The 19,514-nt window shown below is 42.0% G+C and overlaps 2 protein-coding genes and 1 non-coding gene across 4 annotated transcripts in view; 1 reads left to right on the top strand and 2 right to left on the bottom strand.

Moving 5' to 3' along the window:
* The window catches only part of grm6a (glutamate receptor, metabotropic 6a), a 38,862-nt gene extending 26,851 nt beyond the window's left edge, over positions 1–12,011 (bottom strand). For both annotated transcript variants that reach the window (XM_072449395.1, XM_072449394.1), the window contains exons 1-7: positions 11,869–12,011; positions 10,051–10,610; positions 3,896–4,112; positions 3,410–3,542; positions 2,621–2,775; positions 2,402–2,542; positions 650–850 (exon numbers count right to left, since the gene is read on the bottom strand). In XM_072449395.1, coding sequence (XP_072305496.1) covers positions 650–850; positions 2,402–2,542; positions 2,621–2,775; positions 3,410–3,542; positions 3,896–4,112; positions 10,051–10,566 — 1,363 coding nt within the window. In that variant the 5' untranslated portion in view covers positions 10,567–10,610; positions 11,869–12,011. The remainder of the gene's footprint in view (positions 1–649; positions 851–2,401; positions 2,543–2,620; positions 2,776–3,409; positions 3,543–3,895; positions 4,113–10,050; positions 10,611–11,868) is intronic.
* trnar-ccu (transfer RNA arginine (anticodon CCU)) lies at positions 6,336–6,408 on the top strand. Its single transcript has one exon. It is a non-coding gene; the product is annotated as a tRNA-Arg (tRNA).
* A 4,061-nt stretch (positions 12,012–16,072) lies between the features above and the next one.
* On the bottom strand, positions 16,073–19,024 carry rad51c (RAD51 paralog C). The gene is made up of 4 exons (XM_072449388.1): positions 18,744–19,024; positions 18,232–18,454; positions 17,213–17,429; positions 16,073–16,599 (listed from the first exon to the last, which is right to left on the bottom strand). The coding sequence occupies exons 1-4, from the start codon at positions 18,859–18,861 to the stop codon at positions 16,120–16,122; spliced, it is 1,038 nt and encodes a 345-aa protein (XP_072305489.1). The 5' UTR covers positions 18,862–19,024; the 3' UTR covers positions 16,073–16,119.
* Positions 19,025–19,514: the final 490 nt, after the last annotated feature.

The raw sequence follows: 19,514 nt of genomic DNA, 5'->3' as shown, positions 1-19,514 counted from the left end.
TATCTCCTTCTGGAGCAGGGGTCGGCAGGGTCAGCAATTATTTTTCCTCTGAGGGCCATATTCGAATCGAGTGAAGTGGTGGAGGGCCAGACTGCGTTAATTGGTGTTACAAATTCTTATCATTATAAGCACTTTATTTGATGTAGCCTCTATTAAGGACACAAGTGCAGACACATGTTACATAGCTAAGACAGTCAAAGAATAGAAACTAAAATCTTGAGGGGGGCCGAATTAAAACAGGCCGAGCGCCACATGGGGCTACAAATGCCCAGGTCTGTTCTAGAGGATGAATACATTTGACTTCAGCAAGTTTTACGTTCAAAACCGACCCCCAATAGCAAGTTTAATCATCAAAACTGTGAAACTTTGTTCATGTGTTTTCTTGTGGTCTTTCCTTCATTGGCGCTGCAGCTCAGAAGTCTTTGTCCTGCTCTCACATACCAAAGCTCTGACCGCTTTAGTACACTCTCTGGTTGGAGTAACTTACGTAACACTTGTGAAAACATTTTGAACATTACAGAGTTGCGAAATATATTTTGAGAAGAGAAAACTTGAGAAACGTCAGAAAAGCAAACACATCAACACTAGTTTGGCTCTTGAAAATCCAATGTGGTAACCGACATCACAGGAGAGGAATACTTTCACTGACCGTTGAAGTTGACGGCTCGGATGTAGCTGAGCAGAGCCCTGCCCTCGACGGGGTCCATGTTGGCGCAGACCCCTGAGGCGCCCGGGCACAGCTCCTGGATCATATTGTGCAGCGCGTGGGCCACGGCGTAAACTGCATCGATCACAAACTGCACCTTCCCCTCCTGCTCGTACAGAGAGTCCCGGCCAATACGCTCCTCTCCTGCAACACGCACATGCAACCACGACAACATATTTTATCTTATTTATGTACACATCATGTCTATTTTTAACTTTATTTTATATATCTGGCAGCTATTCATTGTTCATTGTTTTGTTGTTTGTGTTGCATCGAATCACAAGGACAAGTTCCTATGTTTGTGAATTTTGCTCATTGACAATGGAAATTAACCTTATTCTGATTCTGATTTATGTTTATGCTTTTCGGCATGACCGGCTCTCACGTCGCAAGTTAGTCATCGCAATACCTCATGCTTACATTTTCCTGAAAAAACTGGACAATTTAAATCTCACGAAATAACTTAAAAGAAATAAGAAATCAGACAAAATAACTTGGAAATATATATTATACCGTATTTCCGGACTATAAGTCGCACCAGCCAAAAAAATGCACAATAGAGAAGAAAAAAACATATTTAAGTCGCACTGGAGTATGAAATGCGGTTGCAAGTGTGAAAATAACAAATAATATCACATATAAGTCGCTCCGGAGTATAAGTATAAGTATACAGGTATAAATATAAATATAAATAAAAGTCCAACCCCGGCCAAAACTATGAAAAAAGGTGCGACTTATTATTGCTTGTATGTAAAGTGTCAATTTCTTCCCCTTTTCTTTAGATTTTTTTCTAATTTATCTCGTATTTTAAAGCAAAACAAAGGATATTATTCATCTTTATACTGAACAGTGAATCATACAGTGAGACAGGCTGAACCGCAGTAAAACACATGAGACGCCGATCACGGAGCTCGTGACTTAGTATAAGTATAAATCAAATCAAACCAAATCAATTTATTTAATAATCAATATATTTAAGTATAAGTCACACCCCGGCCAAAACTATGAAAAAAGGTGCAATTTATAGTCAGGAAAATACGGTACTAAGCTTTTGTCTGCTATATAGTAATAATCTATGAACCAAAGACCATTACTTTATAATTCAATATTGATCTAAAACGAGAAACGACTTCATGAAGTATAAACCTTTTATTTGTCTCCTTAGGGAACTTGGCGCTTTGCAGCAGTTTCTCCAGACTTAACACATCAGCAGAGCATACAAACAAAACATTGACATAACGATTAGCAGATTAGCAGTCGCTCATTTGCATAATTGTGTACGGCAGCAAGATGTTCAGTCATTCAGGAGCATCACTGCTTATGGGGCCAAAGAAAACTGCTCTGCAGCGTGCCACAAACCGCAAACCTGAACAAAGTGCCGCACTCTTGACCCGCGGTTTTATTTTTATCTCAGCCAAAACGCCTATGCAGCGTCGCTAAATCTTGCATGAAAAAAAAAATCTCTGAACAAAGTGAGAGCGGTGGACATGTATCTATTATTATTATTGTATCTTTATGTAAATGAGAAGGGAAAGCAACGAAAACATGGTAATCATATAAGTCGATTTTGTCTACAATGTAAGTCAAAAACAAACGGCTGACCAGCTTTTTGCACAGTTGTAGCCGTCCGTTTAATCGTAATTGACTTAATTAAATGAATGACTCGACTACATGACAGTTCTGGTTAAACTTTACCCGTGCACTTCTTCTTGTCCGGGTCCAGTTTGATTCCCGGTCGTGTGAGTTTACACCTGAAGTCGTCCTCCCAGAACTCATTAAACCAGATGTTCCTGCGGTTGTTCTCCAGCGAGCGGGACATAAAGTACTGATCAAAACCTACAGAACAAAACAATATATTACAATTCATATTTTCAACCCCTTTCAAATCCTAGGTTTTAAGTTTGAGAGTTTTACCCTCTATTGAAGCTCTTTTGGGCAGAATGGTGACCGCGCCCTCAGCCACGTCCTCCAGCTCCGACACCGGCGTGCTCTTGGCCCCCCAACTGTCCGAGCCCACGAACAGGAAGTGACCCGTGAGGTTGGCCCGCTTCGCCGCCTCCAGGACTCTCCTGAAACGTAGACAGGATCAGACCACGGCCGCAGGTGAACCGCAGTTGAATCGAAAACACAATGGAACGGATGCGGTTGTGATGGTAAAATGATAACTTTTATGAGCTTTTAATGATATTATTCAAGTTTTCCCTCATCATTATATTAGTTAAACTTGTGATTTTGATGCGTGTTTGAGTAATCCCGTATTGTCCTGCAACTGAGTCTTTGAGGCTCAGGTCTGGTTACCCCCGTCTCCCAGTCGCCCACTTCTCTGAACCGATACATACTTGGGATTATTTTACAAACTTAGACTCCAGGACAAACACAAAAGGTTCCAAACTCATGTCTCATAGCCATTTTTCAACAATAAAAACCCATAAATGACAACCTGTTGCTCGTTTCAGCGCTGTGGGTTTGAACAGTTTCTATTATTAAGATCAATATTTGGGTTTGCAGTGAACAGAATGTAAAATAATTATCCGTGCATGTTTTAGTTTAATACTAAATACACGAAAAAAAAGCACAACATGTCTCCTTTAATACTCAGAACTCAGTGTTGGCCTGAATCAAACTACAAATAGAGACGTTGAGCAAAATGACAGAGTGATCGCAGTCTTTATATTGTGCTTTAGTCTTGCTTTCCATATTTACTTGATGTCATCCTCATTGGCAAAGATTATGACTCCTCTGGCGTTACTGGTCTCCATGAGTCGTTTGATGATTTTGTCGAACTCTCCGGGTGTAGGTTCACGAGGGATTTTCACAGACTGGGCAATACACACTCCTGAAAACACAGTAGAGATCAACATGTGTGCGAGTTTTAGATCACAACAGCTTTCAAACAACAAATGTAGATCATAAAGAGTCAATTTCTTCCCCCTTTCTTTTTTCCCCGCTCTTTTTTCCCCAGACACTTTTGGCCAAAAGTAATATTTTTTCACATTCCTGAAAGATTGCAAAACATGATACATTTATTTCGTACTTTAAGCCAAAAAAAGAATATTATTCATCTTTATACTGAACAGCGAATCGCACAGTGAGACAGGCTGAACCGCAGTAAAACACATAAGACGCCAATCACGGAGCTCGCGACCTGGGGATTGAACCCGCCACCTCCTTCCTGGTTGGGCGCCCCACCTGCCTCCCTGGAGATCTGCATGAAGGCGTCCACCCCGCTCTCGCCGTAGTTGCCCTCGGACGCCAGCGTGGAGACGTAGTTCCAGCCCAGGGCCTTGACGATGTCCAGCATGGCCTGGGCCTGGTACGAGTCCGGGGGAACCACTCGCGAGAAGAAGTCGTAGCGGTTGTTGTCGCTGAGCTCCGGGGCGGTGGAGGCGTAACTCACCTGCGGGATCTGACACCGGGAAAAACACTTGTAATTTTGTGTCTAGTTTTAGTCCTTAAAGGCGCAATGGACGATTTTTCGGCGATTTGAGAATGCAGGCGGAAGTGCGCATGCGCACTCCCCCGTGCGGACCGATACAACACACACGTGCGTTTGTTTATTAGCGCAACGGAGCGCAACGCATCTCTCGTCTCTCGTAGATTTCTGTCCACTTCTGCGTCAGCTCGAACTGTCTTTCTCCGTCTTCATTTTGCCCCGTACACTGAGGGAACTATATTATGATAGATCCATGCGCTTAGGTACGCGGAAACGTGGGGACGAGCCTGACGCGGCTGCAGGTGAGCGATAGGTGCGCGACAAATGATTTATCCACGCCACGAGGAAATAGGATAAAAAATTTGCTGAAAAAAATCGTCCATACCACCTTTAAGTCAAGTCTACAGTCTTAAGTTGATACAAAATGAATACCGTATTTTTGGGACTATAAGTTGCACCTTTTTTCATAGTTTTGGCCGGGGTGCGACTTATATTTATACTTATGTGTGATATTATTTGTTATTTTCACACTTGCAACCGCATTTCATACTCCAGTGCAACATATATACGTTTTTTTTTCTCTATTATGCATTTTTTGGCTGGTGCGACTTATACTCCGGTGCGACTTATAGTCCAGAAAATACGGTAATACATTAATCTAAATGCATGTTATGTTGCTCTGTGAACAAAACTGACTAAATGAAAGGGGCTGCACTCATTTTTTTGTCAGATAATACATTTAAATCTGTTTTGCCCCAGCACATGTTTTGTAATGAAGACCGCGTTGTGCTGTCTGCGTCTAATCATAGAGAGAAGTAAAATGGTGCTGTTAGCATGCTTATTTTTACCGTAATGGCCAACTTTGCGCTGAAATTTGTGAATTGCAAAACTCAATTATACTTATAAACTCATCGTGCTAAATAATAAAGATGCTAGGAATGCATTGTGTGAGTGAACAGTACATGTGGCCGGCGGCAAACTATTTTAAAGGAACTAGTTCTATTTTGTTGCGTCCAGCACATTTCAAGTAACTATTTAAATGTGGTTTAGAAAGAACATTAAAGTAAGTTTAATTTTTTCAATTTATTTTGTGTTTTACCATTTTAACTGTACATAAACGTTTCAGTTCGAAGTACATTTTCTTCCTCTCTTTTGTGTCTTAAACTGTGTTGTGACAGCTGAAATAACAATTATTTTCAGTGATTTATTTTATTTTCAATACCTCAAATTGATTCAACTTAAACTGTGTCCTGTTGCACAATGGATCCATACAATACCTACGCTTTCATTAGCCAATAAAAACCATCAGCACATTGAGGATTTGATATTTTTTTCAGTTTTGTTCAGTCTAGTTACAGGTTCTTTCGCATATAGGCTTGATGTAACTCGAAGCTTAGGGTTTAGCATCGACACTAAAGTAACCAAGCAAATATCCCTCCAACCTAAAAGGAGGATGTTATTTTTATTGAATCATGCATTGAGCAATCACAACCCGCCCACAACTGTACACCGTAAATTAGAAGCTTGCAGTGTGAAGAGAATCAGCTGTGCACTTTTGAACTGGAAGGGAGCTGTTTCTGTTATCATTGTTAATGTTTACTAGTATTAAAACATAAAGCCTAAATAAATACGAACAAGGTATAATATCTGACATGGTTGAACTGGTGAGAGAATGAAATAGATACTTCTCATCACGAAGTCAGTGAAGTGTCTAAGTATGAGTTAGTGATTGAATGTGGTAACTCCATCCACTGGCTCCATATCATCCACTTCCTGTTGCAAACCCGTGACTCACATTAGAGCATGACGTCTTCTCAAATGCAACGAGGAGCTTTGGTTTCTATCGATTGAACTTTGATTAGAAATGACCCTTGCCCCACTGACCTGGCCCACCTCTGCTCTGCATCCTCTGCTCTCATCTGAGGAAACTCTTTCAACACTTCCATAAATCTGTTCTTCTGTGCCGCTTCCTGGGAGAGAGTCTCGTCCTCATTTCATACTGTACTGTATAATTGAGCCTACAGGCCAAAAAGGTCTTCTTCCACATTTGAGTTCTAACCACAAACTTCTTCTACATCTACAGTATTTTTCTGGTCTGTCCCTCCTCTGCACAGACTTTTGTCCCATTCAATGAAACAGGGCTCTGTAAACAAAGCAGGGGCATCACAATGGGACATATTAGGTCATCTGCATGGAGCCCCAGTGGCCTAATGGATAAGGCACTGGCCTCCTAAGCCAGGGATTGTGGGTTCGAGTCCCATCTGGGGTGAACATCTTTTAGTCTGGGCCAGGGCTGTTCAATTTATGGCCCTGATGCCAAATGGGGCCCTCAGAATTATTTTTGATGGCTTCTTGCTCATCTTATCCAAAAGAGAGTTCATTTTACTGCAAATGTAAGTAATTCTAACACGATAACCTCAGCAATGCATTATTATCTGCATTATGAAACTGACCTCAAAGGAATGTGCCAAGGCTTCTTAAAAGTACTGCAGTTCTTTCAAAGTTATGTTAAATGCACCCATCTGATCTGAATGACTCACTCTATTGACCTCTTGTCTGGAGCTATATACATTTGTCTATATTAAAGCTGTAAATTATGTTCTGAAATGCATATAATTCCTAGCTTGGCCATTCCTATTCAAGAATTTCATCAAACTGTAAATTGCAATACTCGCCAGAAAAAATTGCAACATGTCCTTTTCATCGTGGGCCTAAAGTTGCCAGGATAAGCTCCACTTTACCCCAAACTTAAGCCAAGTTTAACCCTGATTTACAAGCTACAACTACAGCTACACTATTTAATGATTTACATGGAACTTTTTTGGGCTCTTCAAAGACACTTGACATTGCAATATTCATCGACTCCACAGACGGTGGTCACAGCGGTGTCACCACAGCTGCTCTGGCGTGGACTGACCACCACCTCCACCACCTCCTCATAGTCAAGGTGCTGAAGGGTCTTGCTCTGGCCGCACTGGTCCAATCTGGAATCGATTATACAACCCAGAAGAGGCTGAGGACGAGAACTCAGAACAGCCTCTGCCGCTGCTCTCGTATCCACAGCTTTATCTTTATAATATTTTAATTTAAATCATCTGTCCACTATTACCGGTGGTTTGAACTGGAAACAGCTGCTGAGCTTTGGACTGGGAGCAGTGGCACCGACAGGATTATTCTGACAGAGAAGAGTGAATCTGTGTCAGAGCTCACGTAAAACACAATTACATTAACCCAGAGAGATTAACCTCCATCAATAAGACTTCATCAAAATCATTAACAACAAGCCCCTCCCAACATGGCAACCAGGAACAGGCTAAAGCCACTGCATCACACGGTGGCAGGAGAAGAAACCAGAACTAAAGAGACGCAGGACATTCTAGGCGATGTACTGATACATACATTACATACATTACATACATTATCAACTATGCAAACTGTAGAATACATTTTTTGGGGGAGATATTTAACCAAATGGCAGCAAGTCACTACCAACATGCGAATAATCAATGAACTCGGACATAGACTGAAACAAGTCTAAATCTGGACTAAATGTTCCGGTAAAGTCCAGAATGATATTTCACACTTCGTGAAGGATTGTAGTGTATTCTAAACCAAGACCCAAATCACCTCCATCCAAGGATGAATCAGGACCAGTACAAAAATTCGACAAAAACAGCACCAAACAAGGGTCTAAACCACCACAATGTTTGATCAGTTGTTCCATAGATGCAGATGGTAGATTAAGAAATTGACAGCATTTCTCCTGGGATTTTTAAAAAACTATTAGTATTTACATAATATTTCCATGTAAACACATTTCATTTCCTTTTCACTACCCTCCGGTCGCAGGTTCTCAGTATCCTCTGTGTCTGTGGGTCAGTGTTATGGGGATTTGCTCGTTCACATTAATCCAGCGAGCGGTTCTCACTGTCTGTGTCCATCACGCAACACAAAGGCTTCTCTGACAACAAACTATTCATACATCGTGTGCACTCAGACCAGGTTGTTCTTTGATAGTAGAAATGCCAGAAATATTAAGAAACATTTACATTTGCACCAGGTAATGCTTGAACTCATATCCTGTAGTTAATGTCTGATAAGTACCACACGCTGGAGCTCGAAAGGACTAAACCATGACGAAACGACTAAACGAGGACTAAACGAGGACGTAATGAGTACTAAACGAGGACAAAGCGAGGACGTAATGAGGACTAAACAAGGACAAAACGAGGACGTAATGAGGACTAAACAAGGACTAAACGAGGACGTAATGAGGACTAAACGAGGACTAAACAAGGACAAAACGAGGACAAAACGAGGACCTACTGAGGACTAAACAAGGACTAAACGAGGACTAAAGAAGGACTAAACGAGGACTAAACAAGGACAAAATGAGAACGTATTGAGGACTAAACGAGGACTAAACGAGGACTAAAGGATGACTAAACAAGGACAAAACGAGGACGTAATGAGGACTAAACGAGGACTAAACGAGGACGTAATGAGGACTAAACGAGGACTAAACGAGGACTAAACGAGGACGTAATAAGGACTAAACGAGGACTAAACGAGGACTAAACGATGACTAAACGATGACTAAACAAGGACAAAACGAGGACAAAATGAGGACAAAACAAGGACGTAATGAGGACTAAACGAGGACAAAACAAGGATAAAACGAGGCCGAAACTAGGGCATAATGGGGACGAAGCGATGACGAAAACGATGACGAAGCGACTTATGTTTAAAGATGTTTCACAATAACAGTGCTTTGCCAAATGCTGAGTAATATGACATTACATATCTAATTGTGAACTGATTCTGTCGACTATTTGCTATTTGGTAGCTATTATGGTAAAAATAAAAGTCACTTTGCATGACCCTCTGTTCGCCACTCACCAGTTTTGGAAACCTCTAAAAGCATTACATGTACACAAAAACTGATCAAACTGAAACTGTGCTCTGGGCTCTAAAACATTCATCCATCATTAACGTTTAACTCTAAATTGAATGTGTTGGTGCAGGTGAGGCTCAAAATCATCATCATCTTTTACCTCGCACTGCTTTCATACAGCTTTTTAATTCTATGACTTTATTCTTTCCACGATTAGGTTACTAAACTCTGTCTGATGTGCTTTTAAGGATTACCTTTTTATGCCTTTATCTCGAGTGAACTGCAACGAATGGCCCTAAAATGTTCTGATTATAAAAATAAAAGATCTCAATCTGATAGATTTAATATGCTGAATAAGAAGTCTAAACCAACATTTATTTAGGAAAGAAGAAGAGCGCGGTGGCAGAGTGGTTAGAGTTCTAGCCTCCTTTAGAGGTCATGGGTTCAATTCCTGGACCGGACCAACATCACATGATCCTAGTGGAGTCTGAAAGTGAACGTGAGAGTGGATGGTCGGCTCTGTGTTAAGCCCTGAAGGATGTCCACGCCCAAAGTCTCTGGGATAGGATTCAGTCACCCCTGACCCCTGACCCCTAATGGAACAAGTGCTATATAAGGAACAACATGAAAACTCTGCAAAGAAAGGGTCCACACTCACTGGGATTTGAACAAAGCCCTGTTCTACAGTGAGGACAGAGCACTAACCATCGCACTGCCATGTCTAATGTTTGCTTTCCTACTTAACTTTCCTACACTTGTCATCATGAATAAATTCTACATCCACATTTGACCTCGCAGAGAACACATGCAGATCACATTCTCCACAAGTTCTCACCATGACTTAAAGTACTCTTTCCTTCATTATAACTCTACCTTTAAAGTCCTGCTCCAGGTGAGGCACAAACTCACCACCTCAGCATCCCTCTGCCAGTTACTGTCTGACTGACGCTGCCACTGGAGCTGGTGCACAAACCCGTAACATTCATGAAGAACCACTGTCCACAAAAGCAAACTCACCTCGAAGAGCCTGAGTATGTTGGCCACCATGATGGACACTGAGCTGGCAGAGGCTCCGATCACAGCCACCACTCTCTCTGGTTTCCTGATCAGAGGAGAACTCCCGTCTGAGCAGTGAAAGTCCGAAGTGTCCCTCTGAATCAGCGCCTGGACGAAGGTGAGCGACTGCTCCAGGGCGTAAGTGTCTCTGGAACAAGTGTCCAGGATCCTCGCGCCCAGATTGATGTTAGGCAGCAGGTCCGGGTCCTGGTTGATCTGGTCTAAGGCGTACAGCATCGCTTCCATCCGGTGAATGCCCTTCTCCTTCTTCAGTTCTCCACAGGGCAAACCGTGGGGCCCCCGGGAGTGGATGGGAAACAGGCCGCCCAGGGTGATGTCGCCGGACAATTTGATGGAGTGCGGGTGGAAGTGCTGGTGGGAGGACCCAACGGGGCGACCCAACAGTGCACAGACAGAAAGTATCCAGAACTGGAGAGGGCTGGGCCAGAGGGAGTGGAAGCAGGAAGTGAGAGACATGGCAGGGATCCAATCAGAGCCAAGTGTTCATCTTGAATCAGCACCTGAGGAAACATTTCAATAAGAAGTGATTGAAAAAACATACTTTTGGTCATTTTCCATGGAGATAGAGATGTTTTAGGCCATACGGTGAAATATTACATCCAAAGAAGCAACATTTACATAAACAACAGCAGGAGGGACAGCTCCATTCTTCACAAATACTGGACGGAGATCAATGAAGCACTGCAGAGATATTCCAGTATCCACAATTTATTTTTTACCTAATTTATTAGTAAATTCTTAATTTATTTATGCCATATTTGATTCCATAGCCATTGCTATTATTATTATTTAATTATTCTTTGTTTTATGTTGGACTCCAAAACAAGTTCCTATGTTTCCGGACTTTGGTCAATGACAGTAAAACTTTTCTGATTCTGATTCTGATTCTGATTCCATACGAATTTAAAACATGCACCTTCGATGTGAGACTCCAGCGATGGAGACGATTAATGGATCACTTTGGAATGTACTTTTGGCTGCAGCAAAAAATGCGCCTACAAAGAAATCGATGACGGGAACTTAGCCGAGATTACACTAGACATTTATAAAATAAAAACTTACTTTTTTAAAACTTTTTTTTAAACTTAAACATGGAAAAACACTGGGACAGATGGGATCGATACAATGGGTTACCTACTTTACTGTCCAAAAAGCTGCTTGAAAACAACACACCCTTTAGAAGACTTGCTCCAGGTGAGGCTCGAACTCACAACCTCAGCATCACTCTGCAGTTACTGTCACGTAAGCACCGCTGACCGATTGCACCACTGCAGCACCGGGTCACCACAGCCTGGACTGACCAAACGTCCCCATTTACCCGGGACTGTCCCAGTTTTGAGCCCGGTGTCCCATGTCCAAACAGCGGTGTCCCGGTTTTTGACCACTTTGAGACCCAGTAAAGAGTGGAATATATTGTTGTTTCTTTAGATCAAATAGAGAAAATGATTGAAGTCTCTCAGATTATAAGCTGTGAGCCGTGAAAGAGGTGTGAATAAACCATGGATGCACCTTTTTACCCCTGGCTTTTTACTATTGTATTATTACCTCCATCACAACCCGGGTGTGTCCCAGTTTTACATTTTGACATTTTAAACAGTAAAGTTCGTCTTAGAAAAATACAGAGGGAAATCAATCTAAATCTGACATAAAGTTCTAAAACCGAGCATCGAATAGAAATCGGGCTTCACAGGTAAATTTAGATCATTTCCCGCTGAAAAATGATGTTCAGTCCATGACATAAAAGAGAAACAGTCTTACCTCCACCGGAGCACATCTCCCGGTCACGCCTCACTCTCTCGCCGTGCTGGAGTGCTCTCTCCCGGCTTACCTCCGTGCTTCCCCCGCGGGTTTACCTGGAGCTCTGACTCTGTTCCGCACTAAAACTATGAACATGCCATAAAACACGCAGCTCTCTCCAACTCGCTTTTCTCTCCACACACGCTCTCTTTTCTCTCCACGCACGTTTGATCCTGAATAAAAGACGGGGGCCCCGACTCTATGGCGCCACCTTCTGGTCACGCGGTTCCAGGTGACGCGCAGGTGTCTAAATAAAAAGTAACGTGAACAGATTTGTGTAAATATTCATCTGTCATAAACAAACTGTATTATTTACAGTGAGAACAGCCTCCTCTCGACCTCCTGCTCATTTCACAGCTGTTTCATGCTCACGTCCAAAGAGAGAATTGTTTTTGACGTTTTGATATCACTCATATTCTGCTTAGTCTTCATACATCATTTGAGTGTACCGTAACATTTGAATAATAAAGTTGTATTCAAAATTCTAAAATGACGGTAACTGGAGGCAAAAATGGCTCAGAAAAAAGTCATCAAAGTATGAAGAAGAGGTGGTTTTGTCAAATGAATGAATGAATAATAATAATAATAAATATAGCCGCAAGCGGCAATGATCGGCCCTCGCCACGCCGCCGCCACACCGCCGCCACGCCGCAAGAGGAGGGGGCGCTAACGCGCCCCAATTGTCCTTTTATTACGCCTACTGCTGAATCTGTGACGCTGTCACATCTTCTCCCCTTTGTTTTACCATCAAAAAGCTATTTTATTTTGAATTCTTGGCAAAATGTGCGGCTTTGCCGCACAGACACCGTGACTCTTTGAATGAAAATGTGGATAACTTTTGATGGTCTTGAAGATGAGTCCCACCAAATTTCAGGTTAATAGGGCTGACGCCCTGGGAGGAGTTTGTGAAAGTCTAAAGTGTAAACATGTTCTGGCGATTTCCCCATTGGAATAACATGAAAGGTTTCGGTCATCGTTGGGCAACGCCATAACAATTATGACATGGGTCTCATTGACTTTTTTGATGGGGATGCTAAAATTGAGTTGTGTGTCAAATTTCATATAATTTCGCAAAACTAAACATTTAACCTCCATATAAAATCTGTAGGGGGCGCTGTGGCGCCAAATGAATTTATTTCACTTCAAGTAGGTTTAGGGCAAAGAGTTTAACAACTGATTCTAATTTGATGCAATTCGGACTTTATCTGCGCAAACGGCAGAAATTTTAAATATGGGAGATTTCTGAAATTTTAGTTACAGTTTGCGGCTTCGCCGCACAGAGACCGTGAGAGGTATCAATGTAATTTGGATAACTTTTGATGTCCCACTCCTCAGTAGCATTTTCACCAAATTTCAGCTTTTTAGGGCCAACGCCCTGGGAGGAGTTCGTAAAAGTACGACGTTTGGAAAAACTCCGAAGTCATGTTTAGCCATTTTTGAAGCAATATGGCCGACATTTGGTTCGGGGAGCGGCGTTGCCGTAATAATATTTTTTACTTCTCTTGTCACCATCTACCTCTGCGCCAAATTTCATGATTCTACGATCAGATTTTTTTTGGGTCATTTCCCATCTCTCAATGCATTTTTGGTACATTTGGTGGCGCTGACGCGCCAATTTTTTTATTTTAGAAAAGGGAAATAGCCAGAATGTAGAGAGGCACGATTTTTAGAGGTGTGCAAATTTTTGTGACTTTTCGTCAATGTTCACTGGGTGAAAAATAGGGGGGTTGGTCCCGAGAAGAAGAAGAAGAAGAAGAAGAAAGAAAGAAAGAATAATATTCCGATGCGAAAACAATGTTTCCCATTTTTCAAATATCATAAACTATACATTTTCGGAAAGCGCTCGCGCTTTCCTACCTCATGGTGTGGGTCCCTGGTCACTGACGGGTACTTTCGATAATTTTGAGTGGGCTCCGCCCACTTTGTGTTTTTGGCCCTCTATACAGTAATAATGTTCAATTTTTGCATTACATGCTTATATGCACGGAACATGCAAGAGATGGGGAACGTATTCGTGAGCTACTTAGCGCAAATGAGTGCTTTATATGGGGATGACGACCGTTTCGATCCCAATGTAAAGTGCTCGTTTAGTGCGAACTTTTGCACGGGCTTCGCCCGTTTACAACGGTAATGTTCCATTTCCCTACAACTAATTAGTATGCACGGGGCGTGCATGAGTGGAGGAGTGCGTTAGTGAGTGTTTGGAAGTGGGCGAGCGCTTCGCGCTCGATTTCGTGCGCGCTATTATTCTATTTCATATTCATTGTTTATTTAATAAGATGCAATTATGAAAGACACTTAGCAATTAATGATTTAAAATTTTATTAGAAACATATTTACAGAAATCTTGACCCAATATATTTACCAAAATTTCCCCATGTGTGGACAAATAAAGGCATATCTTATTTTATTTAAATTGTATTTATACAGTAATCTAACATGGACCAACTTTGCCACAAACTGTACATTTTGTGACACTACAATAGAATACAATAGTATTTAGAGGCTATCATTGGTACGCTGAACATTTTTAAATGTTGCATATTTTTTGTTAATAAATACTTTATTTGTACAAACCATTAGCATAGATCAAGAGGGATGGAGAATGGCAATAAATAATCAAAGACATTTCATGAGGGGTCGTGATTCATCATGTGTACAAAACATTATCATTGCTAATTGTAAAAGTATTGTTATTATCAAAAATAATAGTTCGTTGGTCTTCTGTTCCCTGACACATCCACAGTACGAGTCTGGTTCAACGTTTTACACCAGATCAGGTTCGGATCAGGTTCCATTTTCCACACACACTCACTGCTCTTTAGTTCAGAGACAGACGGTCAGAGCACACGGAGCGCACTGACCACACACGCGCGCCTGAAATGAGTGCACTGACCACACACGCGCGCCTGAAATGAGTGCACTGACCACACACGCGCGCCTGAAATGAGTGCACTGACCACACACGCGCGCCTGAAATGAGCGCACACCATTCGGACCCGTTTTGCTGCGTGGCGTGTGTAAAAGCTGCTCCTTGTTCAGCCTCTGGTCCAGGGGGTGAACTTTGAGAGAGAGAGCGCCGTCCCCGTGCGGGTAAAACTGACTGTGAAGACTGTTCAAAGCCGCTGCGTCTTCTCTCTTTACTCAGCCTCGCGCTCGCTCTTATTTACCCGGCGATAAACCGCTAAAACCCCGTTTAATACCCGCCAGGTGGAGCTAGAGCTGAAGCAGAGGACTGAACCAGGGGTGTGTGTGTGTGTGCGCGTGTGTGTGTGTGTGTGTGTGCGCGTGCGTGCGGCGTTATTTTGAAACATAAATATGGAATTTTCTTCTATAATAAATAACATGGAAGAGATGTGATTTATTATTTAGGCGCATGTTTGAAAGACACTTACAGTAGGTTGAGTCAGTGAGAGGACCACGGGACCAGGGGACCAGGGGACCAGGGGACCAGGGGACACGGTCAGTTAAAGGTGGGTCAGTCATAAAGGTGAAGAAGGCCAAAACAACCACGTTTTCAGTAAGAGCACAAATCACAGCAGGGTGGCGACGTGGTTAGCACTCTCACCTCACAGAAAGAAGGTTCTGGGTTTAAGACAAAGAACCTCTCATACACAGTGAGATAGTATTTGTATACAGAGAATACAGAAACAATCATTTATTGCCACATCTGAATCATGTCGGTGTAATCCCTCATTCGCCCAGGAGTGTTCCATTGTAGAAAAATATTTAGTTGTATCATCATCTGGATACAACTGATACTTTCGACATCCAAGAGTCATTCTCAATCTGCAAAAGGACTCGGGAACTCAGATTTTTATCCTACTCTGAGTAAGCTCCGCCCACCGGGCGGGTATTTGGTTTCAACATAGATCTGAAAATACCCTCTTTGTTTTCTAACATCCCTGTAACTATATATCCTACTCTGCTTACACAGAGTAGGATATATAGTTCCCAGACTCGATTTGCAGATTGAGAATGACTCTTGGATGTCGAAACGTTTTGTTTTTCTAAAAACAGAGTCCAGATGATTCAACTGAATCTTTTTCTACAATACCACATCTGAATGGAACCGAAGTTCATAAACATAAATGTCTTCGGAGAATGTAAGTTTTAAATAAATCTTTGTATTTTATAATAAAGGACTTTTCTTTACATATAAACAACTTGCATTATGCTTGATCAAAAAGTTACGTTTAATCCTGGTTGTGATCATCTAGTTTCACCTGCGTTCTGAGTTTCAGTGTGTACTTTTGTCCTTTTTCTCTGCTCTGATAGGCCCCTGAATCCATCCGTATTAATCTGGTATTGGACGGTTGTGGTTACGTGACTTGATGATTTAAAAATTGTCGCCGTGCGTTTGAAGTCCGTCCACTGGAGCAGGATCCGAATATTCGCCGCGTGGCCCCAGGTTTCGCCCAGCGCGGGTACCAGCCGCGGCCCCTCCCCCTGGACGCGCGTCGTCATCTGGTTGGTCATCACAACGGCGGCGTCGCGGGTGGTTGCCAGGGCGACGAGCTGGTGAGCGGCACCGAGGAGGAGGCGAGTTCTCAGGGGCAGGTCCTCCAAATGGAGCCGGAAGGGGAAGGCGATGCTGTCGATGATGATCAGACGGACTTTGGGGTGATTGGAGAGGAACGACGGGAGGCCAGAGATCTGAGACAGGAGCTCCACCGAGTCGTCACAACGCACCTGAAATGAGAGACGTTTTATTAGAGAGAAGGTTTGAAATGACACTACTGCCCTACCAAAAGAGGTGCCAAATATTGAGGATACGGACGTCATCAGGACAGAACCGCAAACAGAAATCAGTCGCCGAATTTTCTCATTTATCAAACAATATAATTCTCTACATTTTTAATAGGATTGGCAAAAGTATTGAAGATCAAATACTAAGCTATTGTAAAACTGGGCCCAAAACTAGATACCAAAAAAATCTATAAAAATGTAATTAACTGGACAGAATTTGACTTTTCCTAAACAGTTTAAGAATGAATAAAAGTAGAAAGTACTATTATTTTGTTACTACTTTTATCATGTGCATGTCCTCCTCGCTCACCCCCATTTCACGCTAAAACGGTCCTGTCTAATAAAGCATACACACCAAAAATAGCTTAAAAAACAACAACAAAAAACAGATCATGACTAGTATCTGTAGTCTAAAAAAAGAGCATAGTTTCTGCAGTATTTCACGACCATTATCATCCGTAGAAATTGGTGACTGTATTCTGAACTGGTTTGTAGTTTGTAGTTGTGATTGAATCTACGGTCCCCATGGTGACGGTGAGTTCCGGGCACCACGCACCACAAACAGGTTGGAGAGAATATAGTCCACAGTGAAGGTCCTCGTGGCGTCCTGCTGCGCCTGGTTTTCTGTGAGCAGTGAACAGCGTCTGACCGCAGCCGCTGCCATGTCTCGGAGTCGCTGCAGGAAGAAGGTGCCCTCTGTGTCGATGAACAGGCACTGAGCCCCCAGGCCCCCAAAGCATTCTGGGATCTGCACGTTCACCGCCAGCTGCAGACTGGAGACAAAATACACAACGCACATTAAGAGCACCATCTTTGTAAAACATACTGAATATCTACACTATATTAACTATCATGGTAATGTATTTAAATATCACTGTTTCAAGGAAAAAGTAATTCTTAGAAAGAAAATAAGACCGAAATGTCATTTAATCAAACATATATGACGTCTACTCTGCACCCTGAAAGTGTGATGATTTGTTTTACTTTTTTAATTAAATATACTTAACTACTATAAACCACATAGATGTAATCACAATATGTTTTCGTAATAGTCGGCAAATGCAAATGATCAAAATAGAATTGGTTATTTATTAAAGCTGCTGTTAATAAAACATAAATTGGTATTGGGAAAGACCATATAATCCATATTCCTAGACAAAGGAGGGATTACACCAACCAATATTCCCAAAGCAGAAAAGAAAAGGATTAAATACAGATCAAGTTTTGTTTAACATCACAAAGATCTACATTTGTTCTTCTACACTCCGTAACTCTCTTCGACCTCCGTAACTCTCTTCCGCTCTTCAATTCCAGACTCAAAACCTGTCTCTCCAGAAGATCTAACTCACGCTCACACCATCATCCAGCTTTGCACTGTGTGTTTTATGATGTTGCTTTTAATGTTTCTGTTTTTTAACTTGTTGTTTTGAAAGGCACCTACAAACAAATGTATTATTATTATATTATTATTCTATGAGAACTTCTATGGAAAGTAGTTTTATATATAGCGATTGGCAATAGTTTGTAGACAGCTTTATAATATATAATAAACTCCATCTTGACATTGCCTCTCACCAGAGCTGTGTTTTGCCGATCCCGGGGACTCCACAGATCTCAGTGGTCTTCCCCAGAGCGATCCCTCCTCCCAGCGCCTGGTCCAGCTCAAAACAGGAGGTCACGATGGGCTTCAGCTCCGTCTCTCTCTGTAGCAGCTCCAGAGCAGTGACAGAGACGGGGCAGCGCTGTGGGTTCACCAGATCCAACACCTCCAGGGCCTCCTCCTCTGTCACACCAGCCTCTGCAAACACATTTTAGAATACTTTACACCACTCTGACTGAAGCCTGTGTGAATAAAGAGTGTGCATTTCACCTGGATGTCACCACCTTATTGATGAATTGATCTTCAGGATGTGGTGTTGGAATTGTATTGAGCTTAAAACTTACTTTCCCCCCCTTCTTAATGTTAATAAATCAGCAATGAACATGGCCCAGGCTGAGATCAGATACATTATTACTGAATGATATGAATTACTGATGAACTAAAGGTCTTATGGGAGTTATTCTTTTATGGGAGTGTACAGCGTTACCTGTGCTGATCTGTCCCGCTGAGAGCTGCTCCAGGTCGGCCGTGCACTGGAAGCCTCTCCGGGTCAGTTTGGAGATGACCGCGGAGCTCAGGGGGAGACTGCACACGGACCTCTGCATCCTCGCTAACTTCTTGCACGGACAGATCTATTGAAATAACTAAATGTAACACAAAATAACCGAACCATGGTGAAATCGCTGCTGTCAGGCTCGTGATAGTTGTGATTCAAAACACGGCGCCACACGTCCAGTTCATGATCCAGGTCCAGGTCACACACGGTGCATTTCCTGTAGGTTTAGCCAAATGCTAGCGTTAGCTGTTTAAAATGTTTTGGTATTTTTTAAAGATTTAAACTCTACCAATTAATATCACAGCTACATTACTCCAGCAATGATTTATTTCCAATACAGCTTTTGTGAACCTCGGTTTAGTGAATTTAGTATGTAGATCGGGACGACAACTTAGATTTAGCCAAGGCAAGCTAACGAAAGTAAACGTAAAATTTCACCTTATTAATTTATGTTCATATCACTTTATTCTATCAATTGTGTATTTTATTACGCTGGAATTGTTTCTGGTCCTCAAATATCAACTCTTATTCTGGAAACATGTCATAATTTCGCCAAACATTACATTTAAACAAAAAAAAATCCCCAAATTTTATTGTGAAGGGCAAAGAAAACACATAATCAATCGTCATCAAGAAGCGACAGTGTGTTGTGTTTTTTTCTCACGTGTGGAACAGTGTGGTCAGTATATATTTTGATCAGCT

Source organism: Eucyclogobius newberryi, unplaced genomic scaffold (genome assembly GCF_026437365.1).
Source record: "Eucyclogobius newberryi isolate DKJ021-1_F unplaced genomic scaffold, fEucNew1.0.hap1 SCAF_17, whole genome shotgun sequence".
In the NCBI taxonomy this organism is placed as follows: Eukaryota; Metazoa; Chordata; class Actinopteri; order Gobiiformes; family Gobiidae; genus Eucyclogobius; species Eucyclogobius newberryi.
The sequence above is the reverse complement of the archived record's forward strand: the minus strand, read 5'-3'. Positions and strand labels throughout refer to the sequence as shown.

What these genes read in the sequence shown, in the direction of transcription:
- rad51c (XM_072449388.1), bottom strand. Translation starts at nt 18,861, where the DNA reads ATGCAGAGGTCCGTGTGCAGTCTCCCCCTGAGCTCCGCGGTCATCTCC. An exon ending in AGCGGGACAGATCAGCACAG is followed by an intron (nt 18,455 to 18,743) that starts GTAACGCTGTAC and finishes ATGTGTTTGCAG; the next exon opens with AGGCTGGTGTGACAGAGGAG. An exon ending in TTCTCTCCAACCTGTTTGTG is followed by an intron (nt 16,600 to 17,212) that starts GTGCGTGGTGCC and finishes CTCTCATTTCAG; the next exon opens with GTGCGTTGTGACGACTCGGT.